Genomic DNA, 19296 nt, shown 5'->3' with positions numbered 1-19296 from the left:
TTTGAAAAGAAAAATGATTATTTAAAAAGTATGGAATTACTAGATGATTTGCATGAGTTAAAATGAAAAGGAAAATATTAGACTTTATTCTAACATTGTTTAATTTTTACAAAATATATTAATTTGACCATGTAAATCAACTTAAATAGATGATATATGTAGATTATTAGGTTTAACGTTCAATCAAGTATAAAAGTGATGGGTCAACAATTTACTAGACTTATACACACCAAGCTCAAAAATGTTGAGTATGATAGCTCGTCAAATATATACTTAATTAAACTTGTATGCAATTAAGTTCAAGGATGATTAGTCTCGTAGCTCACCAACTTCATGTCTAATTGAGCTTAACACGTAGCCAGACTTAAGGGGTGTTAAGTCTAATAATTTGTCAGATTTATATTCACTTGAGCTTAGCTCATAATCACGCCAAAAAGCTAAATTTATATTATCTGGATTTGATATTTACGTAGCCTAGGAAAAACCCCCCAGGAAATCTCGAAATTCATTTTTCATAGAGCACCATTTTCTAAACAGGAAATTAGACTCAAAATTCATTTTTCATAGAGCACCAAAAATACAATCAATCACCCACAGAGTTGATGTATTCTCCCAAATCCTAAAATCCCAACAAGAAAGAGTGTGTTCCAAGAGGAAGGAAGTTGTAATTTGACTCTTGTCATGATCAAAATTCAGAAGGATAACCTACTTGATTAGCTTTGCATAACTGGAAAACATTGACTTGAAGAACAATCCATTCGTAAGGATCGAATTCGATGACAAGAGTTCCCTGTATGATAAGAGGATGCAAGTCAAATAATGCAGCATCCAAGCCAAAGTTAAAATAAACACTAGTGATTTCTATAATGGATTGTGATTGAGAAAAAGTTTTTTAGCTTTGAACCTTCCATTTTTAGGTAGTGTAATTCATAAAATCAACCTAAACTAGGATCATCAATCAATCCTGCTTCAAGGCCTTCGCCATATAACCTCTTGTATGAATAATTGCAAGGTAAGCCTCTGTTATGGCAAAACTAGACGATCAGAAACTGCATCCTGCACAATGTAGGCCCGGAGCCGGGTTGTGCGCCAGTTGCTTTGTGTCCAGATGGGATCCATCATCCCCATGGGATCGGACGAATCTGATGGAAACACATTCCGAGTTCCAGATTCATGGTTCAGACGTGTTGAATATGCAGGTTCGTACCTGTAATGGAAACCGCATTGCAAGTCCTTTCCCTGTCGTGTGAGCAGACAGAAAAAATAGCAGATCAGTTAAGGCATGCTGCTATCCTATCTATGAAGGCAGTAAAGCATATTGATGTAACACAGCATATCACGCAATAATGGCAGGGAAAAATTCAAATCTGATAGCACCTATGCTAAATTTTATGCAAGGTACGGTTTACTTTTCCATAACATTCATGTTAACACATTCAGCTTTCACTCTTATACGCGGCAGCAGAATAAGCAATCTATCAGTCCTAATTTACCGATCCTTTCTGCAGTTAGATTCTTTGCTTCATACGTAGATATGGTAGTAGAGCTAGCCGTAGAAGGAAATTTCAAAGTACAGAGTCCGTTGGAGCAAGGCAATAGCCTGTGTGTGGGTAGAGAAAAGATTAAGCACTCAAAGCAACCTCAGTGCCACCTTTAACTTGGTCTGCCCTTGATTGCCATTCCAAACTAGCAGCTTCTAGCCAGTAAGTTACCTGGTCGTGGAAATAGTCCCTTCCCATCTGCCTCTACCTTCATGCACTCACCAGTCACCACCATTGTTGTTGCAATCTTTTGAACAATCAGAGCTTGCATTCTTCATTGAGATTGAAGTTCTATCAGCTAGAAAATTCCATATGAACCTGGAAACATCATTAACATAAATATCCAAGATATGGATTTGAAAAAAAAAATGGAATTCATTATGTTATGCTTGCTTTTCACATGGAGCCATTGTGGAACATATATATTATACAGACATGCCAGATTTTTCATGTACTGATTTTTGCTTTTGGAATTATATAATATATATGTTTAAAATCCTAGTGCACTTACTGTTTCTTTGAATAATGTTAAATATACACGTATATATTCACATAAAACTTTGAGCTTGTGTAAAATAAAATATTTATGGACCATTCAGAGAAGATTCAGGAATTAATAGTAACGATACTGTCTAATTTAGAATTTCAGGATGTAAATCCTTACTTGGTTCTGATTTTTAATTTAACTGGACAATATATTTATTCAATAAAACTTAGTTGATTAGCCAAATATGTTACAAATCTCACTGAGTTAACATTAAGAAAATTTTTTTTTTAAAAAAACAAAATGATACTGTTTTAATAAAAATGGTTAAATGGATTCCTGAATCACCTACCAATGTTGCCAAACATGGAAGTGCTCCTGAATGCCAAAGCTGCAAGTTCCATTCCTGAATATGATGATTCCAACTACAACAGAGCCAAGAAATTTAAGGCATTTAAGGAAACAAAGGCTGGTGTCAAGGAACTAGTTGACTCTGGTGTGACTAAGATTCCAGGGTTTTTTGTCTACGCACCAGAGAATGTGGAGAAGTCATCAGCAAAGGCTAAGACAAACAGTTTACTTAGTCATTTTCTTCAGAAAAAGTTCAGCAAATAATTTCAGTATCCTATAAAAAAAATGTTGTTTTCATCATTTTGTAGCTATCAGACAAGTTCGGAAGGGTGGAGCATAGAGTTCTTGTCGGAGATGTCAGGTCCAGGACATCAGTTGCCTGCTTTTTCCATCCAAGTGCAGCGAATCAATTCAAACCATATGGGGTAATAAAGGAGCTTCTATCTGATGGCTCACTGAAATATAGAGGAACTCATATTGCTGAATTTATGGAGGAGAAGACAGCACCTCTGCACTCTCTCATTTTAAGCTGGCTTGATTAGCTCATGCTTGTTGTTTCCAATAACCAATGTAGAAACTAGTTGGAAAACAATTCCCTCCACTGTAATAGAACTTATCCATCCATTGTCATCAAATTCTTCTACCATTTCCTCTTTTCGTTTGAGCAGCTTATGGCATAAACTACCAGAGTGAACAAAGTGAGTGGTGGAGTGGCAAAATTTTCGCGGCTTTTTGTAACGAGTAGAGGATAAGTGTTCAGAATCAACCAAGAACAACAACAACAACAGAAAAATCAAAATAAAGCCTTCAATCAAGCTGTACAAAAAGGAAGTTGTGCAAAAAAATGCATTTCGGCAAGTGATCCCAACAGAGTAAAAATATAAAAGCAAACTCCCATAAAGGTTAATAATGGATCTGTCACCATGAGGTTAATAAGTGTTTCTTATAGATCCTAATTCCCTTTTCGACTAACAATGTCAGCAAGGTGATAATAATGTTATTCTGTTACAAGCTGCTTATTAATGTTCAACATCCATGAAAGAAAGAGAAAATTCAACAAATTCGCGCAGCAGAAATAGTGAAGCAACTAGCATGGCCTCGTCACTTTAAAAGGAGAAAGGACTGAGATAGATGATCCTGTGGACATGTATTGACCCATGAATTCAGCCAAATGAGTTGCCCTGTAGATGGGTGTGTCGTCAGAGAGAAGCTCCTTTATTACCCCATATGGTTTCAATTTGTTTGCTGCACCTGGAAAGAAAAAGCTTGCAACTGATGTCCGGGGTCCGACTTCTTGAGCCAAAACTCTATGCTGCACACTTCTGAACTTGTCATTAGTGATAAGCTGCAAAACAATTTTTGGCACATTTCCCTTCATGATTTCAACATTAACGATTCATATCGTTGCAACGGATAAGGTGCGACACAAATTCTGAAAATTCTGAAAACGTCAGAATAGTGATAATCTAACATCCTTGTTTAGATGCGATCTCATTCTATTTTGTCAAAGGGAGATAGGTTGCCTCTCTTTGACCGACTCACATAAAAATATTGAAAAAGAAAATCAAAATCATTTTGTTCATAGGAGGAAAATCCTAATCAACTGAAAATATAAGAAATTTTACCTGCATGAAGTCCCCTATATTTACTACAAGTGCTCCTTGCAGAGGTGGGACATCTACCCATTGATTTTGATGATGAACTTGGAGGCCACCCATGTTGTCTTGAATAAGAATAGTCAGAAAAGAAGGGTCTGTATGCTTGGTGGTGCCCATTGTCAAGTCTGGTTCAGGACAAAGTGGGTAATAGTTACCCGCCAATGCTTGAGTATCCATGCATTCAATGCTTGAAAGGTAGGCACAACGAAGCCCGAGTGCTTCTGATAAGAGCTCAGACAGAGTCTTGCTGATTTTGGTCATGTGTTTTGTGTATTCACTTAACTCTTCTCTGCAAGACAAGTTTAGCTGAATCCAGTGAAAATCTCATAGAGAAATGAATTCACAGAGAGACAGTTTTAGATCTTATTGCAAAGTTCTAATACCTTAAAACTTCAGGATATAGTTCAGGGTCAAGTTCACCATCCTGAAAATTTATTGCCACTGTATCCCTCCAAACCGCTGTTTCTTTGGTCAGAACCACTCCTCCATAGAAGAACTTCACTCTTTGTTTAGGATCACGAGAGTACAGCTCCGCCTTCGCTTCCTGGGGTTGCTCGTGGAATCGTTTCACCCCTGCTAACATCTCATCCATGACAGCAACTGGAGTTCCGTGGTTAATAATTTGAAAGAAACCCCATTCTTCTGATGCTTTCCGGATCTCATTTACCACCTCTGATCGCCGACAACTTTCAAACCCTTCGAAGTCTATAATTGGAACCTGATGGCTGATATTGCTAGACTTGGATGATGACTTCAGCACATTCTCTGGTGGGTGGACAAAACACCTGGGAATCCTGGTCACACCAGAATCAACAAGTCCCTTAACACCCGCTTTTGTTGCATCGATTGCTTTCACTTCCTTGTCTATGTCATAGTTTGAGCCTTCTTCAAAATTGGAAATCGTGACTTCCATGTTTGCAGAATCGGATGATGATGCTAGTTTTGGTTACAGAAGTAGAGTTTCTGATTACTGTAAAGGGCTTGTGTCTAATTAACTAGAGCAGTCAGATGGTCATAATTGAAGCATAAGAAAAATTGTAACCTGGAATGGCCCATCAGAACTTTTGATCTTCCTGGTCTAGCCTTAATTATGAGACATCATGAAAGGTCTGCAATCCCATCCTCAAATCTCTCCCTCCCTCTCTCTTTCTCTCCCAGTTCTCTTCGTATGATAATTTTGTTTACTATTGCCTAGGTCCACTCAAGCCTGCATGATTGAATCCATTCAATTCTTTCTTTGTTACATCTTTGAATTAGTCTCAGTCGAAAGAATTGAAAGAATACATAAGAATTGAAAGTGATTTTAAACACACAAATTGACCTTTTCCTTAATTAATCTCTCATTCTTTTGATTTAGTTTCCACCCTTGCTCTTACCTGATCAGATCCATGCTTTCACTTTCCATGATCATTTCTATAAACATTGGAGAGTAATTGGATTGGTGTTCGGAATCATTCAAGAACAACAAAAAGCCATCAAGCAAGCTGTTGAAGTAAGAAGTATAAAAGAGCCTGTGTCTCGGCAAGTAATTCCACAGAGTAAAAGTACAAACGCGAAGTCAGATAAATGGTTGAAAATGGATCTTTCACCACAAGGTTTCAATCTTTTGTCTAATCCAAATTCAACTAACAATTTCAACAAGGTAATGAGAATGTTATTAGTGTTACAAGCTATCTAGTGAACTTGTCATTGGTGATAAGCTAAAAATTGAAGAAAACAACACTTTTAGGTCATTACATTTAGAATGATTCTATTTCTGAGACAAAGATAGCCACGTCCTGAAAAGGTCATCAAACTTTAGACAACATCAAGTTTTAGTGAGTTATGATTTTCGATCCATTTCTATCAATCTTGAGGACTTAATTGCAGACATTTATGTCATGTACAACCTCTCAAGAGAGAGTATCGTATGATCAATGTTTTGTTTCATTGAAAGATAGTGCTTGAATTCGACCTTTCGAGCTTGCCCGAGACAGGCAGGTTGCCTCCCTCTGAGAAACTCAAATAAAACTATTGCTGCATAAACTATTACGTACCTGCGGCCATTAAGTCCCCTATATTTATTAGAAGAGCTCCCTGCAGAGGGGACATCAATCCATTGCTTCTGATGACGAACCTGGAGGCCATCCATGTTGTCTTCAGAACTATACTTAGAAAAGGACGGGTCTGTATGTTAGGTGAGGCCAAACGTCAAGGCTGGTTCAGGGAAAGCAGGGTAATAATGACCCACCAATGACTCAGTTCATGCATTCTATGCTTGAAAGGTAATTGCAACGAAGCCCGAGTGCTTCAGGTTAGAGTTCAGATAGTGTCTTACTGATCTTGATCATGTGTCTGATACATTCACTAACCTCTTCTCTACAAGATAAGCTTCACCTCCTGAGGTTCCTCATGGAATCGTCTTGCACCTGCTAACATCTCATCCGCGACACTAGCAGGAATCCCATGATCGATTAACAACTTGAAAGAAACCCCAGTTTTCTGATGCTTTGCGAATCTCATTCACAACCTCTATCCGCCGGGAACTTCCAAACCCTTCAAAGTCTATCGTTGGAACCTGAAGGCCGAAATTGCTAGACTTAGATGACGACTTTTGAACTTTCTCTGATGGGCGGATAAAAAGCCTGGGAATCTTGGGCACACCTGAGTCTCCTAGTTCCTTCACACCGGCTTTTGTTTCATCGAATGGCTTCACTTCCTTGGCTTGATCATAGTTGGATCCATCTTAAGGATTAATAGAACTTGCAGCGTTGGAAATCATAATTTCCATGTTTGCAACAGTACTGAGGGAGTGATCTTATTGAAGATTTCGTGCCTGGTGAAGATGGAAAGGAATTCAATAATGAAGGAAAGAGAGGCTCACCACGATGAGAAGTCCAAAATCAATATGGTAAGCAAAAAGCGGTAAGAGGCCAAAACGCTGTTTCATACCCCTTTTGACTCCAATGAATATGGCAAAGATCTTCATTTCGAGATATCATGGCATATTAGCCTCAAAACTTATTTAATAGTTTTTCTTCCACAGTTCCACTATTCTGCATGAGCCAACTTTATACATAACTACAGGATTTATCAATGATTAGAAAGATGTTTTCTGAGGCTGTTTGCTTAACAGAGTTTTCTAAGATAATTTTATTTAAAATTATTTTTATATATATTTTTGGACTTTCTTAATATTAATTTCAAAAATAATTTTTAAAAAATAATAAAAATTATTATTTTAATATATTTCCAAATAAAATATACTTTAATAAATCATTATTATTATTACTCTCTCTAATACTCCTTAAAATTCAATGTTCAAAACTCATTTGTATTATCTTTATTTGATCAATTAATTTTTCTTCTAATTAAAATTTTTTAAGCTTTAGTGTATATATAAAAAGGATGTATTGTCTTTTCCTTATGAATGATAATTTAAGTTAAATTCAATGTGAATTTAAAATGACATAAATAAATAGAATTTTTTATATGATTATTTTATCTGATGAATAATAAATATAATATAATTATTATTAAATATGACCCAATATATATATATATATATATATATATATATATATATTATTTTTATTTTATATTAAATAATACATAATACTTGAATAATGAATTTTCAAAAATTAATTAATATAATATAGATATCTAATTTTTTTTCATGAATATAGAAAAAATTCGACATGCAAATACTCAATACCATCCTAGTTTTAGCCTAGATTAGGGTTACTTTCCATCTTTTCTTTTCTTTTTTAATTTCGTTTCCAATTAATCCTCTGTTGGAAAAAAAAGTCCTATTTATTTGTCATTATTTATCAAGACGACAACATGATATAATTATGAGAAGTGGACTTTTGTGCCACAACCATTATTGCCCTTAGCTTGCACTGGCCACTTGCTATCATGTAAAAGTCTTGACTTTTGGAGAGGGTGTTAACGTACTCCTATCTAATTTACATTCAAAATATTGATACCTGCAGGCGGGTAATTATTTCGTTATCAATAAAGGGAGAAATATTTTTTAAATTTTTTTATTTAGAAATATATTAAAATAATATTTTTTATTTTATAAATTTTATTTTTGATATCAACATATTAAAAAATTTTAAAAAAATTATTTAAAATAAAAAAAATTAAAATATTATTAAAAAAACTGGTTTCATCTCAATTTCAAATATTAGCCTAATCTACTGTAATTTGTAATTTACACTGCCTAAGATGTTAAAGAGTTTTTATCACCGACAAGATAGTATTTATCACCGACAAGATATCTGGTGGGTAACTAATCTAACAAGAATATTTTTAATTCTTCAAATAAATTTTTATTTTAAATTTGTTATACCCACTCACATAACAAATCTAATCTTATTTTTCTAAGTCACATTCAAAATATTAATATATTGATGTGTTTATAATTTAAGAATATCAAAATATATCATTAAATTACTAGTAAGCTATATTTATTGGTAAATCATTAGGTTAACACGGTTATATATAAGAATTATTCAAGATGTCTTTTATGTCTATATATATATATATATATATAAACTACTAAATTAACTAACCTTCAAACTATAAAATAAATTTAGAAACTTAGATTGATTTTTACAGTATTTATAATAACAATTATATAAATTAAAGAATTTTTTTATTTGTAAAATATATTTTAGTTAATACGTAAATGTTACATCAATATTGGGTTTATTTTATAGGATTAATAATAACTATATATATATATATATATATATATATATATATATATATTAACAAGAAATCAATAAAAATATCAGGTTGGATCCGAATCAGATAATTAATGAAAACAACTTGGATTTTCACTTGATCCATTTTAATTATGATGAAATTAGATAAAAATTCAAATCGGACACTAAATATATGTTGCATATGGTAAGATTATCATCCCTGTTTAGAACTTATCATCAACACTGTTCATATAAAGGTATATATATATTGTTAATTAACACTATCCCACCACCATTATCGATTTTCAATCGGGAATATCGGTTGCTTTCCATCCTTTTCTTCTTTCCTTTCCGACCAATCCTCTTTACTTGCCATAATTCTGAGGAAATACTCTTTATGTTCCATCGTTTATCGACACGATAGCATGATGTGAAAAGAATAGGACTTTATAACCATTACCTTTATTGTACGTTACAATGGGCCATTTGCTATAATGGAGCGATCGATAGGCTGTTTGTCCCCAAGCATCAAAACTAGATCCACCATTCTAACGTTGCCAAGAACAGGCATCCACAGTGGGATTAGGAGATTCGCAAGGAATTGCCTTGGAACACGTTTTCAAAACAATCCGCTAGCTATGCCAACAAGTTCTAGCTAGGAACGTAACAGCTTATTTTGCAAAAGTGTAATGGTTCCTTAGATTGTAAAGCAGAAAATATTGAAGCAGGAAACAATGTAGAGTGAGCATAAAGGATGAGCTGCTCAGCTAAAGCCAAAATGACTCCTTGAAATCAACTAAAAAAAATTCAACAAGGGGAGGATAATGCTATAGGTTACAGGCCGTTTATTGATTTCAATCAGTATCTTCTGTAGAGGAACAAGCATGGCCACTTGACACTTTAAAATGAGAAAGGGTGGAAACATATGATCCTGTGGACATGTATTGGCCCATGAATTCAGCCAAATGAGTTGCTCTATAGATCATGGGCGTGTCGTCAGATAGAAGCTCCTTTATTACCCCATAGGGTTTAAACTTATTTGCCGTGCTTGGGAAGAAAAAGCATGCTACTGATATCCGAGGCCCGACTTCTCCAGCCAGAACTCTATGCTCCACACTTCTGAACTTGTCATTGGTGATGAGCTACAGAAAGAAGAAACAACATTAGTCCTTGCACTAAAAAGGACAATTTCTTGCAGAATAAGATATAGATGCATGCAGAGATAGGCAGATAGCCACATCCTGAAAAGGTCGATAGACTTGAGCCAACATCAAGGTCACTGAGAGTTATAATTCTCCAGTTTTGCAGTGATAAATTTATCTTCCAAATCTTTATCAACCTTGAATTAGTTCTTTATTTTTCCAGACTCTTATACCAAGCAACAACCTCTCAGAAATAGAGGCATATATATGATCGATGCTGTGTTTTGTCGAGAAGTCCTAATTGCTAGTTATTTGATCCCCGTTGATCTGTAGGATGTGCATCAATCATGCTCATCTGGACTAGCAATCAGCATTTCATATTTTCTTTGAAAAACAAAAGCAATACCCGGAAACATGAATATTACATAGAAACATTGCTAGTGTACTGTCCAGACAAAAAAGACACTGCTACAGCAAAAGATAAAGGACAAAAAATTGATCATTGCACTGCTGCACTGCAAGACCGTGATTAGATTAACCTTTCCCGTTTGTCCCAGGCTGGTAGGGTTATATTCTTAATTAGACAAACTCAAATGAAATTATGGATACATTAAATGGCTATCACTTTCAGAAAGAAAAATGCAAACAATGGGAGAACTAAATCTTAATTACCTGCATCAAGTCCCCTATGTTTACTAGGAGAGCACCAGGAAGAGGGGGGACATCAACCCATTGATTTTGGTGACGAACTTGCAGGCCACCCATATTGTCTTGCAGAAGTATGGTCAGAAAACATGGATCTGAATGTGTGGTGGTGCCAAGGGTCAAGTCTGGTTGAGGACAAGCCGGGTAGTAGTGACCCACCACTGATTCTGTTTCCATGCATTCTATGCTTGAAAGGAAATTGCTTCGAAGCCCGAGTGCTTCTGATAAGAGCTCAGATAGTGCCTTGCCGATCTTGGAAACGTGTCTGAAATATTCGCTGACCTCTTCTCTGCAAGATAAGTTTGGTTAAATCCTTAAAAATCTCAAAGCGAAAACTGAACTCATAGATATATATATTAGGATCTTCCTACACATATTCAATACCTTACGATGCCAGGAAAGAGTTGAGGGTCTAGTTTACCATCCTTGAAATCAAATGCTACCGTATCCCTCCAAATTGCTGGTTCTTTAGTCAGAAGGAGAACACCAGTGAAGAACTTGACTCGTTGATCAGCGTCACGAGAGTAGAACTCCATCTTCACCTCTTGAGGTTGCTCATGGAACCGTTTCACTCCTGCTAACATCTCATCCATGACATTTTCTGGAATCCCATGATTAACAACTTGAAAGAAACCCCAGTTTTCTGATGCTTTGCGAATCTCATTCACTACCTCCATCCGCCGAGAACTTTCAAACCCCTCGAAGTCTATTATTGGAACCTGAAGGCTGATATTGCTAGACTTGGGTGATGGTTGCTGGATTTTCTCTGGTGGGTGGACAAAAAACCTGGGAATCTTTATCACACCAGAGTCTGCTAGTCCCTTAACACCAGCTTTGGTTTCATCGAATGCTTTCACTTCATTAGCATTGTCATAGTTGGATCCATCTTCAGGATCAAAGGAACTTGCAGCATTGGAAGCCATAACTTCCATGCTTGCAACAGTACTGGTCAGTGGGAATCCGATGAAGATGGAAAGGAATTCAATAATGAAGGAAAGAGAGCTGAAGTTGAGGAGTACATAACCAATATGGCAAGCAAATATATATGACAAATGATTGAAAGAAAAAGAATTCATAAATTAATTGAGTTTTACTTAATTTATTCTTTATTTTAAATTTCACCTCATCTCCCTTTATAAATTTGGTCAAATCAAATTTATAATTTTAAATTGGATAAAATAAAGTATCTTCTTCAAATTACAGAACTCATTTTTTCAATGTGTTTCGAAGAATTAAAAGAGATAGAATCCATAGATTCATTGATTTAATTCATTCTTTATTTTAAAATTTACATCATAATATCTCTCTCTTTTTTTAATAACTAAAGAATTGATAGCATAGTTATCAGACCCGATCCAGGAATAAACTTGATTTGGGAATTAACCCGATCAAGAAATTGAGCCCTGAGTTACACGGGTTCACTCAAGCCAACCTGAAAAAATAAAATAAAAATTAAATTTTTAATATTTCATATAAAAAAATTAAGAAACAATCCATGTGAATATAAGCTATACATATTATAAATAATAAAGTTTAAAAAATTATTTCAAAAAAAATTTATCCCACATTGAAAAAATGTTATGTTAATAGGTTATCCTTAGATGAAGTATTTAAACCAAAAAGATTTTTTTTATTCCATATTAAAAAAATATAACTTTTTTCTTCTGAATATAGAGTATATATACTAAAGGGTTTCAAATTTTAAATTAAAAAAAATAAAATATTTTTTTAGTATTTATATAGTAAACTTTAAAAAAAAATTAATAACCAACAAAAAAAATATAAAAACAAATCTATGGTTAGGAGAAAAAATATATTTTTAAAAAATAAGTTTCAACTAAGTTTTACCAGGTTTTTATTCATTCTAATTTTTTACCTTATTTAAATTGGTTTAGCTACCAAATCAATTTATAAAGCTTCTTTGGATTTAATAACTATAATCTATAGTTACCTCTACTTTTTATATTTATATTTGGTATAATCAATACTCTTAAATATCTTTTCATCAACTCTTTTACTATTTTAAATTACAGGATAAATATCATGTCCGTCCGTATGTATGATATGATATATTTGGTAATGGTTGGAGGATGTCAAATCACCTTTAATTATGGTGCATGGGTATTGTTGTCTAATTAATATATTGTGTTTCAGTATTATGATATAAAATATTTTTATTTAAATCTTTTAATTTTTAATTTCAGAAAATTAAAAATATAATAAAACACTAAAAAACAATAGTAATTGATATTTTTCTATATCAAACATATTTTTAAAAAATACTTAAAAACAAAAATTATTACACTTTCTAACTAGAAGAATTGCTTTGAATAAATAAAAAACGTAGAGAGATTAAATACTAATTTCTTATCAATAATATTTGTTTGGTTTACATCCTTTTCTTTAATTTTTCCTTTCCAATCAGTACTCTCTATTTACCATATAATTATCATAAAAAGAAAAGAAAGAAACATGTCAATCAGTACTCTCTATTTACCATGATTTGCCATTCCATTATTGATGATCACTTGCCATAATCGTTAGAGTAATGGCTTGTCTGAGATTGCTGGAGAAGTTTTTAAAAATATTTTTTAATTTTAAATAATATTTTTTAATTTTTTAAAATTTATTTTGAATATCAGTATATTAAAATAATTTAAAATTTTAAAAAAAATACTGTAGATAAACAAACACGTCATACGTTTTCATTTAACCTTAAGCTAATTCTAACTTCCTGTCTCTTTCTTTTTTTGCTGTTTGATTCCATCGTAGGGACGACTTTCAGCCATCATGGTTCGATGCAAGGTTCAATGCATCTCTTCATCAAATCAAAGTCATTTTATTATATCATATTATTACATAAACCTAAAAATCTCGGTGTGTTACTGTGCGGTGATGCACAGTGAAACTACTTTTTTGCTATTGGGTGAAAAAAAATTGAAAATTTTAAATTTGTTCGTTGACTTTCTTTTTTTTACAATTGAATTTTTTAGTTCAAATTAAAATTCAATTGCATATTTTTTAAGGACTAAAAATTAAATTAAATAATATAAAACTGCACTGTAAAAATTAAAATTCAATTGCATATTTTTTTTTAACTTTTTTTTTATTATTATTGTTTGGCTTTTCGGCCCTAAATTTCATATGCTTTGGGTTTCAATCACTAGGGTTTGGCAGAAGAGAGAAGGTCCCTGGAAAATAGAGGAGGAAAAGGAAAGTTGTTGGTTCACCACATTTAAAAGCTTGATTTCTATGTAAGTGGGTTCATCTGGACAAAACAGTGTTATTAAAGTGTTTTTTTAACTTCAATATAATAATAATAAAAAATTAATTGGGGTTGAGGGATATTTTTTTTTGTTTAATTTTGTGTTTTTTGGTACTAATTTGAGAGTGTTTGGAGTTAAAAAATATTCATTAAGTTTCTTAGGGTATTTAATTTTGTGTTTTTAAATTAAAAAACATTGAAAATAGTTATTGGCGTTCAAGATCCCATATCTCGACTTTCCATCCACTTATCAAGTGGTTGGAGATTGAATCAAAAGACAAGACGTTATTTTTCACTACAAATAACATATAGTCTATTTTAACTTGTTTTTAAGAACTAATTAATGTGATTGAAGAAAAAAAACAATTTAAATATCTATTTGATATCAAAAAAATTAGATATTCATAAACAAATTTTTAATTTTTTTTGCAGACAAATGAAAAGGAAAATCTTAACATTCCTATAAAAATGCATAACATTATTTGATAACTATGCTAAAATTAAACAATAACTCGAGGGTTGATGACGTGCATTAGTTCTTAAATAGATATGGGATCTTGAACACCAATAACTATTTAAAAATTTGTTTATGAATACTTAATTTTTTTTTTTGCTATCAAATAGATATTTAAATTTGGTTTGATTCGGTTTCAGTTCGATTTGGTTATTTTATATTAAAATCAAAAGTTATATTGTTTTTTGAGTTTTTTTTTTTGGATTTTTTTGATGGGTTTCAATTAATTTTGGTTTGATTCGGTTTATTTTTAACTAAACCGGTTCTATTCGGTTAAGGTTTTTTGGTTTTAAGCTTATGAAATCGAATCGAACCGAATATTTTTTAAAATATTTTAATCGGTTTTTTTTTATGGTTCTGTTTTTTCATCTATTTTTTTCTGTTTTCTCAGATTAATTAGTTTGTTGGTTTTTTTCTCACCCCTACAAATAACATGTTTTTAAGAATTAATGCACGTTATCAACCCTTGAGTTATTGTTTAATTTTGGCATAGTTATCAAATAATGTTAAGCATTTTTATAGGAATGTTAAGATTTTCTTTTTCATTTGTATGCAAATAAAATTAAAAATTTGTTTATGAATATCTAATTTTTTTGCTATTAAATAGATATTTAAATAGTTTTTTTTTCTTCAAATCACACTTAAAAGGGTAATCATTGAGCAGCAATGCTCGAGAGAGTGAGAATGTTTTCAGGAATTTCAATCCTTTTTATATGCATAGCATTCCAACAACTACAGCTTAATTAATCCCCGAGGTAACTTGGTGACTGGAAAACATTATTGCTGCACAGACTGGCTAACCATATCTGGTGTTTGTGCGTGACCACACCGGACAAAATATAAGGCCCTGTTCTTTCTGCCCTAAAAGATAAATATCGGGACCATCAGTGATCATACCATACAAGCTTGGAGGCACTTTCTTTTGAAAATCAAGGGTTCAAGATTCGGTTAATAATTAGTGTGAGATAATAATGTGTTTTTTATTTAAAAATATATTGAAATTTTATTTATTTTTATTTTTTAATATTTAAAAACACAAAAAAATAATTTAATTTTCATAAAAAACACATTTAAAACACAAAAACAAACAAGTCATAATCTACAGTACAGTAAATGCTTGAGATTGAGATACAAAATGTTTTTTTAAAGCGTTTAACATTTAAAAATATATTAAAATAATTTTTTAATTTTTTTTTTAAATTCATCATGTTTTTTCCCGTTATTATCTGAATGATTGTTTCATTAATAAATGAATTGATTATTATTATAAAAATGAAAAGAAAAATCATTCGGTTTTCTTTCTCTAAACACCTAATTAAGCTGCAATATATCTTGTCTAAAATAGCTCTATATTTGGTATCACTAACAATCAGATTGACGTCGATGGATTGCCTTCATTCCCTTCACTTTGATATATTTTTTAAAAAAAATGGAAAGCATGCACGAACAAGAAAAGAGAGGGTGAAAATCATGTAGTACCCATTTCAGACGTTTATGGACGGACCCTTCAAGCAATATGTTCCTTCACTGCTCACGATCTTCTTCTTCTTCTAATGTATTTCTTTTTATTCCTATTTGCTTTGTGCTAAAACTCCATCAAAAAGTTCATAAACCAAGCTTGAATAGTACTGTTTTTTGAGTTGAATGCAAGTTCCCGCAAACTTAAGACTTCATCCCTCTTGTTGTTCGATAGCACTGAATTACAATATATATATATATATATATGATTATTAAGTTGTAATTATCAATATTTATAACAAAGGAGAGAGAGATATAAGAAGAAAATATAACGTCTAGACATATTAAAAATGATAGGAATTTCTTTTCTTTTCTTTTCAAACAAAAATACTTTTTCAAATTTCTATCTCTCTTGTTTCTCTTATACTGAAGCGAGTGATAATTACAGCCTGAGCTAGTATCGTGGGATTTCTCCTAAATTATCAGTCCATTAATTGGTGTGTAAAATATATTTTGTAGAAGTTCTGTTATAATTATTTGTTTTACTTGTAATAAAAAGGGTTTTCAAGAACTTGTCCAAGCTAGAAATTAGATAAGTATTCTGACTTAGCCAAAGACAAGAAACAAACTTTTAATGAATCTTAACTGTTTTGACAGTTCACTCCTGCATATTTTTCAGATTTCTCCCGTGTATCTTAATTTTATCACCAAAGAACAATGGTTTCTAATTTGATAAGAAACTAGGTGGTCGTTTCAAGATTTACTCATAAAGTTTACTTTATTCCCCTTACTTTGCAACTTATTCATTTTCAGTACCTTCAGCTTTTTTTTAAATTCTTTTTCCGTCCAAAACTATATTTCTCGATCTATGAATATTTAAGTTAAGAATGAGAAAGTTACTAGATTTCAATAATAATAAAAAAATCATTAATTGATACTAATTATAATTATTAAAATAATTAATTTTAGCATCAATGAGTTTTATTCAATTAGAAAAGTTCCACTAGAGTTTTTTTTTTACCTTTAAATTGCTTGCGATGATAGATCTAACTTTAATATATATATATATATATTTTACTATTTTCAAGTTTTTTAAAGACATAAATAAGTTTATTTTCGTTTTTTTTTTAATCAAAAACTAGTTAAAAATCCCGACTTTCTAGCGACCCTCTAGTCGTGAAATTTTGGCACAGCAGGTGATGTGCCACCTGTTTTTTTCTTCAAAATAAGTCTAGGGAGGATGATAAGAAGATAGATAAATAAATAATCAGGCCTAGGTGCATGGGCCTTTGCATTGATTTGAGTTATTCTTGGTGATCTGTTTTTCATGCTCGTGTATGGTGATCTTACAGTGTCGAGGAAATGCTTTCGTCACCAAGTTAATCCTTATTCACGAAAGGAGAATCTAAATCAATTTACCTGCATTAAGTCCCATTGATTCTGATGACGAACTTGGAGATCACCCATGTTGTTTTGCAGAAGTAAAGTAAAGAAAGATGAGTCTGTATGATTTGCAGTGCCGAGCGTCAAGTCTGGTTCAGGACAAGCGGGATAGTTGTGACAATGATTCACATCCCATGCATTCTATGCTTGAAAGGTAGTCACTACGTACGACTTCTGAGTGCTTCTGATAAGAGTTCTGTCAGTACCTTTCTGATTTTGATCATGTGTCTGATGTACTCATTTGTCTCTTCTCTGAAAAACATGTTTAACATAAATCTAATAACAATCTCCTAGATAATTGAATGTATAGAGAGGAATTTGGAACTTGATGCCCATTTATCTGAATACATCAGGAAAAAAATTCAGGATCAGTTAGTTTACCATCCTGAAAATCAATTGCTACTGAATCCCCACACGCATCTGATTCATTTTGCCGATGGAATCCTCCCCACTGAAGAACTTCACCTGTTGGTTAGGGTCACATGAGTGCCACTCCATCTTCACTTCCTGGGGTTGCTCGTGGAATCGTTTCGTAGCTGCTAACATCTCATCCAGAACACTAACTGGAACTCCATGATTAACAACTTGAAAGAAACCCTATTCTTCTGATGCTTTGCGGGTCTCATTGACCACCTCAGGTCTCCAACAATTCTCCAACCCTTCAAAGTCTATGATTTGAACCTGAAGACTGCAAGTCTCGCATGATGATTTCTGGACATTCTCTGGTGGAAAAATAAACAGGGAATCTTGGTCACACTAGAGTCCACTAGTCCCTTGACACAAGTTTTTAATGCATCAAATGCCTTCACTTCCCTAACTCCATCGCCGAAGGACCCATCTTCAGGAATGGACTTTACAGCATTGGAACTCACGACTTCGATGATTGCAAAAGTGGATACTGATATTTTTCCCTGTGTAATTTTTTTTGATGTCAGAAGCGCGCGGATGGGGAATAGTGAGAGGGAGATGCATCTATTAAAATAGAGCAGCTAAGTTGCCATAATTCAAGAACGAAAGAAATGTTGAAACATGGAAATCAAAGACGACAAGAGACTCATTGTCGGAATCTCAGCTCTTAAGATTCGGGCTTGGAGGTCTAGAGCTGACTTGGTCCAATATGTATTGAGCTATCCAACTTATTTTTAGGACCTGCCATGGATGTAAATTTTAGAGTCCGAGGAGGAGGAAAAGAGACCCGGAGGACGGTGTCGTTAAGATTCCAGATTTCCACTAGCAGGTGTAAAACTAATCTAGTCCAATGGCATGTTTCGAGTTATTCAAGTCACTGTCAAAACTGTATCATACAAGTAAATTTAGGAGGTTGGAAGAGGAGGGAAGAGACCAGTACACCTCCAATTTGACTACTCACAAAAAAAATATAATTTTTACACATTATTTTCCACACAACCCTTGACTTCAATTAAAATTTTTATAAATTGAGATGTATACATTAACCATTCATATTAATAATAAAAAATAAAATTAAAACCCCATTTCCTACTTATGATTCTGTTTTTTAGTATTTGAAAAGGGGCATCCAATAAATAGCAGAAACTATCAAGAACAAACAAAAAATGAATACTAAGAATGCAAATCAGATAGCAACTTACCAGCATCCGATTCACTAACCCTTTCACAACATTCCTTTGCTACCCTTCTGTAACAACACAAACAAAATGAATCAATTCAAACAAAAGATTCAAACTTTAAGAAAATCCTTTTCTTAATTTTTCCAACTTTTGATTGGTGAAGTGTGTGAATGACTTGCCTTGGAAGAAGCTTGCGAATGAATAGAATAGAAACAGAACCCAAGAGAGCTCCAGCTCCCACTAGTACTGTCAAATACTTCAGTCTCTCCTCCATTGCTTTCTCTTAATTTTCTCTATTCTTCTGCTTCTCAGCCTCAGGGTTTGCCAAGCAGAACAAAGTAACAGTTGGGGTTTTTGATAAGACAACGGATGCAGGCAACAGGGTTTAAGTCTATCAAGCTCACCATGTTCCACCTCTAACAGCTAAGGCATAGAAATAAAACCAGGACTGC

The 19296-nt window shown here is 33.0% G+C and overlaps 3 protein-coding genes and 1 pseudogene across 4 annotated transcripts; 1 reads left to right on the top strand and 3 right to left on the bottom strand.

Annotated features, from left to right (window-relative positions):
- Positions 1–2391: 2391 nt before the first annotated feature.
- On the top strand, positions 2392–2918 carry LOC127904483 (1-aminocyclopropane-1-carboxylate oxidase homolog). Its single transcript, XM_052448344.1, has 2 exons — positions 2392–2586; positions 2685–2918. The coding sequence occupies exons 1-2, from the start codon at positions 2392–2394 to the stop codon at positions 2916–2918; spliced, it is 429 nt and encodes a 142-aa protein (XP_052304304.1).
- A 337-nt stretch (positions 2919–3255) lies between these two features.
- On the bottom strand, positions 3256–6813 carry LOC18106584 (1-aminocyclopropane-1-carboxylate oxidase homolog 1). Of its 2 annotated transcripts, none has more exons than XM_006372453.3 (4): positions 5077–6813; positions 4418–4970; positions 4002–4323; positions 3256–3721 (listed from the first exon to the last, which is right to left on the bottom strand). In XM_006372453.3, the coding sequence occupies exons 2-4, from the start codon at positions 4945–4947 to the stop codon at positions 3464–3466; spliced, it is 1110 nt and encodes a 369-aa protein (XP_006372515.2). In that variant the 5' UTR covers positions 4948–4970; positions 5077–6813; the 3' UTR covers positions 3256–3463. The 2 variants fall into 2 exon arrangements, with proteins under 2 accessions (XP_006372515.2, XP_024445224.2); XM_024589456.2 differs by having other exon boundaries at positions 4418–5241; positions 5411–6813.
- LOC18106586 (1-aminocyclopropane-1-carboxylate oxidase homolog 1-like) lies at positions 5602–6804 on the bottom strand (annotated as a pseudogene).
- A 2683-nt stretch (positions 6814–9496) lies between the features above and the next one.
- LOC18106587 (1-aminocyclopropane-1-carboxylate oxidase homolog 1) lies at positions 9497–11613 on the bottom strand. The gene is made up of 3 exons (XM_006372456.3): positions 10960–11613; positions 10543–10864; positions 9497–9870 (listed from the first exon to the last, which is right to left on the bottom strand). Exons 1-3 carry the CDS (start codon positions 11505–11507, stop codon positions 9583–9585), a joined length of 1158 nt encoding a protein of 385 aa, XP_006372518.2. The 5' UTR covers positions 11508–11613; the 3' UTR covers positions 9497–9582.
- Positions 11614–19296: the final 7683 nt, after the last annotated feature.

This window comes from Populus trichocarpa, chromosome 17 (genome assembly GCF_000002775.5).
Source record: "Populus trichocarpa isolate Nisqually-1 chromosome 17, P.trichocarpa_v4.1, whole genome shotgun sequence".
Lineage (NCBI taxonomy): Eukaryota > Viridiplantae > Streptophyta > Magnoliopsida > Malpighiales > Salicaceae > Populus > Populus trichocarpa.
Note: the sequence above shows the minus strand (reverse complement) of the source record. Positions and strands in the feature narration are given on the sequence as shown.